We start from the raw sequence: 8309 nt of genomic DNA, 5'->3' as shown, positions 1-8309 counted from the left end.
GTCACCCGGGGGAGCCGGGAGGACGCGGTGGGCTTCCAGACTCCGCGGGCCGCCTGGGTCCCCCCGGTGGTGCCCGCACAGCTGCTCTGGCAAACGCTAAAGAGCCCCGAGTTGCCCTTTAATGGAACAGAAAGGCTGGGGATCTCCATCCAGTTTCTTCTCGGATCTTCCGAGACCTTTTGGTCACCTTCTGTGTGACCTTTTTGTTTCTGCCCCAGAGACCCTCCCCGCCCTGCCTCTCTGGCAGTGCTGTCCCCACAAGCTGTCCCTCCCGCAGCACTGAACCCCACACGTCTCCTGACCGGTCAGGCAGTTAAGACTTTTAGGACCCCGACCTCCATACCCTGGCCGCGTGATTTCAACACTGTTGTCAAACCCGTCACCCTGCTGGGTCTCCTTCGTCCTCCTCCTCACCCGGGACCTTCGCCAGCACCGGAGAATTCCCTCATCGACCATGTTCAGGGGTGCCTTAGGCTTTCTGTTTCCATCTCTCAAAGCACCAGCTCCCTGCGGGCAGGAGTTCGGTTCTGTGTTTGTGTCGGTAACAGACCCACCTGCGTAATTATGTTGTACTCGGCTGAAAACCGAGATAACTCTGTGTTCCCTGGACACGTTCCCTCGCCATGATAAGAGACGGAGTCTCACGGACGCTCTGGACGGTAGAATTTGGGCTTAAACTCTTGTCTGACGCACGGGATTATAATCAGGTCTTATCTTTTAAATGCCCCCCCCCACCCCCCCACCCCCGGTGGCAGGGGTGACAAGACAGACACACGGAAATGACCATCGAAAGCGGATGCTATCTTTTATTTTGCCACTCAAAATAATTATCAAACGGGAAAACAAAAATCTTAACAGCAATAACACGGCACAGCATCAGGGCAGAGAAGACAGGACTGGCCACCCCACGAAAGTTGGCACAAGACCATCCGTCGTGTCCGAGTTTGGCCGTAAGCGACATCGTGCGGAGGAACATTCTCGAGGGCTTCCTCAGGGCTGTTTCCAGTCTTCTGCGGAGGCTGCGGGCGGGAGGTCGGGCAGGAACCCCAGGGCCCCGGCCTCTGCAGAGAAGGAGCGCGCTTGGGTAGAGCCCCAGAGAGAGCGGGCGCTCCAAGCCCACACGCCCGAGCCGCTGCGGCCGCTCCCCGGGGGTCTCCCAGGATCACACCCGAGATCGGGCACACCCCATCCCACTCCGCACCCTTTACCGACGTTAAGTCTCACACCTCTTATGCACCTGAAACGGTCAGACTTTTCAAACCATGATTTAAAGGCGTGTAATCCGCGTTGGGGTAATAAAAAGCAGTGTCTCCTAATGCAGTTGTGCGTGACAAAATTCGAAACCTAACAGAGCAGAGCACGGGAAGCCCCTGGAAGAGTCCGTCTGCCCCTTGCTGGAAAAGTCACCACCGGATGTTCTCCGGCAGGAGCTCTCCGCACGCTCGGCGGGGCTCCGACGGAGCGAACTCGGTTCTGGGTTCTGGGACTGCCGCGTCCTCCACGGTCCCCCTGCCCACGGGCGGTTCTCAGGAAGGAGCCGCAGGCCTCTCACCTCCTCCCTCCCACACCCACCTGAACCCCTTCAACCCCGGCCACCCGCGCAGCCAGAAAGCACACAGACCAAAACACGACCCAGGAATTGGTCCCGGCCAAGTCTTGGCCAAACTCACAACAAACGGTAAAGTGCAAAACGTGACAACCGTGTCCCCTGCTGTCCCCGGTCCCTGTCCCCTGTGCTCCGCTCCCAGGGCACTGCCACCTCTGTCCTCTGTCCTGGCGCCTTCCGGCGAGCAGTGTGACCCCCGGGGCTGTGTGATGAAGGCAGTCACTGCTCACTGTCGCCCGCACGGCCACACAAGGCAGAGGCGCGAGGCTGAAACGGGCCCCCAGGGAGGCCTCGTGGCATGTGGTACCCCCGGAAGACACCAGACCCGGGATGGAGGTCATCAGACGGAAGGGCAGCCTGTCCTACGGGAAGGCTGCGGAAAGAAAGACTGGAATCGGAAATACGGGCGAACTAATTCACCAGGCTGACAGGACGGCTTATGATGGCCTACAAGGGGCCGTGGCCCCTAAAATGTACAGGAGTTGCTACCGTGACACCAAGTGTGGCCCCAGCCGAGTGGGTGGGACCTGGGGCCTCCCTCTCCCCTGCTTCCTGTCGAGGGTCCCTCTCCGGGGACAGTGCTGGGACCACCAGCAATTCTGACCAACACTGGCGATGGGAATGTGGTGGGGGGCGGGGGGGGGGGGGGGGGCTACTTACTCCCCAAGGGAATTCTACGGAAGCCCTTTCTGGCAGGTTTTTCATGTGTGTGGGGTTCCAAGAGGTGGCCTTTAAAATTGGTAATATTTTGGGGCGCCTGGGTGACTCAGTCGGTTAAGCATCGGACTTCAGGTCACGTCATGATCTCACGGTCCGTGAGTTCGGGCCCCGAGTCAGGCTCTGTGCTTACAGCTCGGAGCCTGGAGCCTGCTTGGGATTCTGTGTCTCCCCCTCTCTCTGCCCCTCCCCTGCTCATGCTCTCTCTCTGTCTCAAAAAAAGAAAGAAAAAAACAAAAAACCCAAAAAACATTGACATTGGTAATATTTTGGGGCGCCTGGGTGGCTCAGTCGGTTAAGCGTCGGACTTCAGGTCAGGTCATGATCTCATTGTCCGAGAGTTCGAGCCCCACATCAGGCTCTGTGCTGACAGCTGGGAGCCTGGAGCCTGCTTTGGATTCTGTGTTTCCCTCTCTCTCTGCCCCTCCCCTGCTCACACGCACTCTCTCTCTCTCAAAAATAAACATTAAAAAAAAATTTTTTTAACGAGTAATATTTCACATACCTTTGAGACGCAAGAAAGTCAGAAACTCAATTATCGTGCGCACAACAGCATTCTCGGACAGCGGCCTGGCAAAGCTTCCTAGGAAACAGAAAGAATCCGCGTCTGCAAAACCTGCCCCACGGTGGTCTGCACCTCACCTCTCCGTCTGCGGAGACCTGGGCATCTGGAAGTCAACACACTGGCCGTGACCCCTCCCGCCCCGCAGGGCCTTGCTCAGCACCGCGGGGAGGTAGGGCGGTGGGGGGGCGGGGGGAGAGCCAGGTCAAGGCCAAGGGGCCTGCGTGCCCTGGGGGTGGCGGACGGAGATGTGACCCACAGCTCGCTCACCTGGCCTTGCTTCGTCTTCGGGCGGGAGCTCCCGTTTGCCAGTGAGGCCGGGCTTCTCCTGAAACGATCTGTGGTTGTCAATGGCATCTGTTCGCAGAGAGGAAAGCACCTGACCATCGTCCCTACAGTCACACATGCCCCAGCCCCAGAGAAGGACGCGCTGGCTGCGTATAATCTAACACACACGGAAAAAATAAAGCCACGGCAGGGAAACCATAGAAGCAGGAAGGTCGTTCTCTGTGGAGCTAGGGACTCGTGCCAGGGCCAGAGGCACGATCTCCCCCAGGTGCTGGCACTCTGCCGGAGGGGGGAGCCCACCCAGACAGGAGGGGAGCGAGGGGGCGCACAGCCCACAGGTGCAGCGAGGGGAGCGTCCGGGGGGTCCCGGGGGCGCCGGCGCCCGAACTGTCTCTCGGGGACACCGCAGGGGCTGGGGTCCTATGTCCCTGAAAACAGACTTATCTTTCAAAGACCTCTGTGGCAGCTGGACTGGAGCCAGGCGGCCAGAGACAGCCAGGGACAGCGGCAGAGGGGGAGAGGGAGGGGAAAGCAGGGGGGCTGAGGGTGCGTGCACACGCGTGTGCTTGTGTGCGCTGGGCGGTGTGAGACGAGGGACTGCAAGCAGAGCGACCCCTTGAGAAACTCGGGAAGAGAGCAGGAGGTCCTGACCCAGCGTCCAGCGGGGGGCCAGGCGCCTGATTCGGGGCGACGAGGCAGCGCAGGTGAAGGGGCGACGGGGGCAGGCAGCAGGGGGCTCCACCTACAGGCCGAGCAAGACGAAATGAACCCCTTCCTCCAGAGCCGGAGTCCGTCCGGAGTTCATGGCACGACACGCGGGAAGAAGCAGGGCGACCCTCGCGTGGCGCCTAGAGCCGGGTCAGGGCCCCGCCGTCTGCAGCGGCGGCCGGGACGCGGCCCGCGCTGGCGGAACGGGGCGCACCCACGAGCCGGTCTGGATGTCCAGCTCCTGGTGACCCAGCCGGACAGAGACACCACCTTGATGGTAAAAGGGTCCTGCCTCAGGACTCACATCTTCCTGACGGACGCAGTTTCAACATTCTGAGGCACCACGAGCAAAGATCTCCGGTGAACGGCCTTCCTTTCCTCTGGGCCAGAAGCACAGAGACGAGGTGCTTCCCGAGGGACGGAGCTCAGGGTCCCAAAGGGCTCGGGGAAACGAGCCCTTTGGGCCCGTCTGTCCGTCCGGCAGGCGAGGCCAACCCCCTTGCAGCGACAGGACCGCACGGGGACCTGCCCTTGCCTTTGACCCGAGACCAGAGCACCCAGAGACGCTGCCTGTGGCCCCGGCTGGCTCGTCTCTGTCCTCTCTGTGCCTGTGTTTCCGGAAGCATCCCCCAGGCGATCGGACAACCCTCTGTGGCAGGAGGTCTGTATTCTCAGGGTGGGGTTAGGAGCTAAGCGCCTAGTTGCTCTGGTGGGAACCGAGTTGTTCGCCTCCTTTCCTGCGACGTTAGGCAGTTCATAAACAGGTTTGTTTCTGTTTCTTTTTAAGATCTAAGGCTGTCCCCAAACCAGCCCTGCCTGCGAATTTGAAACTGCAAGTGCGTAAGCGATTGGAGGGAGGGTGAAAGGTCTTCCCTCGTCCCCTCCTTTAGGATAATTAAAATCTGCAGGTGCCCCTCGGACAGAGGGGACACACGCAGCCCGCAGGTCCCAGAGCTGTCCTCTTCGGGGCTGGGGCCGGCTGGAGGCCTAGCCTGCTGCCCCCTGTTCCTGCCAGGAGTCCCACAGCCCGGAGCGAGCACTGGCCTCTCCACAAGCAGCTGCCACACGAGGGGCGTGTGAAGGCCCAGCACCTCCAGACCCACCGGGTTCTCTGCATCGTGAAGGCACTGAAGCTACACCGTGTCCCCGCGGTGGCACGTCAAGGACAGGACACTCAGTAGTAGTCCACCCACAGCCTGGCAAGTTCTGGGAACTGATGGCTGCGGGTGAAGCCGCACGCCCGGGTTCTAGTGTGTTCCCCACACGCGCAAGCCCCCCACCCCGGCCTCACGGTTCAGCTTGAGTATTCGTGGCGCAGAGCTAAGGCCCGGGGCGGCCTGGCACCCTGGTGGGCGACGGCAAGTTGGTGCAAGTGCCCTGCCATCGGCCACCCGCCCAGATTTGAGCTTTCAAAGCAAAGTGCTACCGAGGCCGACTGCGGCCGGCAGGCCCCTTGGGGGAACATCGGGACTCGGACCAGCTGACCCGTTTCCACTTACGGCCCGGGGCGAGGGCTGTGGGCATCTCATGCCTCTCCGTGCAGCCGGGTACAAACCCCTGCCCACCAGCCCCGGCCCCAGTCACGCCCCGGGAGACCTTCACGTGTGGGTCACCGGGCCCCCGGCTGACACTCGGCTTTCTTCCTGCTCGCCACTCGTCTCCCAACGGGGCATTTTGGTCAGGCTGTAACACTCTGAGTCCTGCCCTGTGCCACACGGGATGACTGACCGTCCGTCCCCAGAGAGCAGGGCGCCACGAGGGGTCCTGGTGATGGCAGTGGGCTGGGGAGGGCCCGCAGGCGAGGGGACAGGTTTGGAGCAGGGCACGGGGCGAGCGTGTTTCAACTGTCCTGGGGCCATCTGGGAGTTCCCATCCGGGGCTTCCAAAAACACGACAGAGAGAGGGCTTGAGTGCCGAAGACGGCCTGTGCTTTGTGACGCTGAGGGGGGATGGGGGTGTCGAGGGAGGCGCAGGGACTCGGGAGAGGACCCAGAACAGAGCCCCGAGGGAAGGTCCGCCTTCAAGGGCTGTGACCTGGGGAAGCCCGGGCAACGTCGGGGTGCAGGGCAGGAGGGCGAGGAGGGAGAGGCTTCCAGAAGGAACGGTGCTTGGGCACATGTCCAGAGCGGAGGCTGGCAAGGCTGTGCGCGGCGATGCACAGGTCCCTGGTCACCCCGTGAGGTTTGGGGGTGGGGCGGGGGCAGCCCTGAGGGAAAAGGGGCGGTGGAGGAGGCAAGAGGAGGGTGCCCAGGGTCTGCCTGGCCGCAAGCCGCAGGACGGGTCAAGGTTCAAGACAGAGCAAGGCAAAGAGAAGGGGCAGATGGGGTCAGAGGTCCCCAGGCATCTGCCCATTTGCTGAGGGACAGAAATAAAGGGGGAGCAGGAGGCTGGCGGCCGGCCGGGGCTGCCTTTCGGGGCGCGGGAAGGGGCGCCACTGTGGACGCGGCGACTACTGGAATCAGCTGCCCCCCCTCCTGCTCACAGCCTCACGGAGCCCCCACTTCCCCTTGACTGAGACCGGAGAGTCAGCATCACAGCGTGGCTGGCTTCGCGGCTCTCAGGGGCAGGGTCAGCACAAGTGGCTCCGGGCGTTGGAGGAGCAGAGCCCTCGGAGCGTGTCGCGCACCGTCACTTACGTGGCCCGAGGAGGTAGCCGGCGCTGTTCAGGGTCCAGCCTCTCTTTTCCTTCACCTTTGCGGGGGGGGGGGGGGGGGGGGGAGAAAAGGGGGTCAGATGGCCAGGCTGGGGCCGGTACAGGCTGCAGGGGCTCATGGGAGCCCCCGGGCAGCTTCTGGCAGGGTAACCCACGGTGGTAAGCTGTCGGGGGTGCCTCAGACCATCACGGAATTTACAAGCACACACACAATAGTGCGTGAAGGCGAGACGCACATTCAAGGCCGGTCACCAGGCTTTCCACGCATGATGTGGGAATCCGGAAAACGCATACGCTTCCCGGGGCTGCAGGAAATCCCTGCTTTGCCTCCACATATGCTACATTCGACCTGAAAACAGGACTCCTGGCTTCACCAAATAATTCACTCTAGAGCCACCGGCCCGGAACCCACGGTGCACCCAACTTGCTTCTAAGCCACACTGAGGACACGCCAGGTGGAGGGCACGTGTGGTGGCCCGCTCCTGGACGGAATGAAATGAGATTTGCTGGCAGCCTCCAGCTTTCACCGGTTTCTAGCCCGGAGCCGGTCGTGCGCCGGCAGAGGCGGCCCCCCCCCCAACCCCCCAGGAGGAGCGGGGAGCGCTCCCGCGGGACCCCGGCCCTGGGCTGCAGGACGCCCGCCGCCCCGCTCCCGGGCGGCTGCCCAGCCCCCGCGCCCCTGCCCCGGAGCGGGAGGACGCGTCCCGCACTCACCGGTGACCCGAGCCCCGGGGTGGCCGAAAGGGCCGCGGCGAAGAGCAGCCAGGCGAGCAGGAGCGCGCAGCCGCCGGGCATCTGCAAGGAAGGCGCGGGGCGGGCGTGGGGCGAGCAGCGGGGCCCCGGGGCGCACGTCGGGCGGCCGGGGCTGGGGGGCTGGGGGGCTGGGGAGGGGCGAAGGGCCCCGGGAGGGCCCAGTGCGGGAGGGGCGCGGACAGCAGGCAGGGGTCGCCTCCCGCTGCCCCACCCCCCGGGGCGCGCCGTACCTTGAGCGGGGGCGGGGTCCCGGGGCGGCGGCGGGTGCGGGCGTGCGGTCGGTCGGTCGGGTCTGGCAGAGCCCGGGGCGCTCAGCGCATCGCGCGGCCTCGGAACGCGGGGAGGAAGCGCGGCGGCTGGGCTCCCTCGACGTGTCCGCGGCCCCGGCTGCCGCCGCCGCTATTTATGCCGCGCGCAGCGTCACGGGGCTCAGTTCCCGCCTTCCGCCCCTCCCCCCTGCAGTGCCCCCCCCCCCCCCGGGGGTGGCGGGAGGGGCGGTAGCTCAGCTCCTGCAGAGGAGGCTGCGAGTGGTTCGGTGGCGTGGCTGGAGGGGCAGGAAAGGCACAGTGCCCCCATACCCCACGGGACAGCCTCTGTCACCCCACAGAGAGCCCCCATCACCCCTGTAGAGAGCCCCATCACCCCTGCAGAGAACCCCCATCGCCCCTGCAGAGCCCCCATCACCCTTGCAGAGAACCCCCATCACCCCTGCAGAGCCCCATCACCCCTGCAGAGAACCCCTCATCACCCCTGCGGAGCCCCCATCAGCCCTGCAGAGACCCCCCATGACCCCTGCAGAGAACCCCCATGACCCCTGCAGAGAAACCCATCACCCTGCAGAGAGCCCCCATCACCCCTGCAGAGAACCCCCGTCACCCCTGCAGAGAGCCCCTCATCACCCCTGCAGAGAACCCCCATCCCCATGCAGAGAGCCCCTCATCACCCCTGCAGAGAACCCCCATCACCCCTGCAGAGCCGCCATGACCCCTGCAGAGAACACCCATCACCCTGCAGAGCCCCTG

At 63.7% G+C, this 8309-nt stretch overlaps 1 protein-coding gene across 1 annotated transcript; it reads right to left on the bottom strand.

Annotated features, from left to right (window-relative positions):
- Positions 1 to 791: 791 nt before the first annotated feature.
- GAL (galanin and GMAP prepropeptide) lies at positions 792 to 7660 on the bottom strand. Its single transcript, XM_042905957.1, has 6 exons — positions 7518 to 7660; positions 7249 to 7329; positions 6518 to 6572; positions 3156 to 3242; positions 2829 to 2906; positions 792 to 1061 (listed from the first exon to the last, which is right to left on the bottom strand). Exons 2-6 carry the CDS (start codon positions 7327 to 7329, stop codon positions 991 to 993), a joined length of 372 nt encoding a protein of 123 aa, XP_042761891.1. The 5' UTR covers positions 7518 to 7660; the 3' UTR covers positions 792 to 990.
- Positions 7661 to 8309: the final 649 nt, after the last annotated feature.

This window comes from Panthera leo, chromosome D1 (genome assembly GCF_018350215.1).
Source record: "Panthera leo isolate Ple1 chromosome D1, P.leo_Ple1_pat1.1, whole genome shotgun sequence".
In the NCBI taxonomy this organism is placed as follows: Eukaryota; Metazoa; Chordata; class Mammalia; order Carnivora; family Felidae; genus Panthera; species Panthera leo.
Note: the sequence above shows the minus strand (reverse complement) of the source record. Positions and strands in the feature narration are given on the sequence as shown.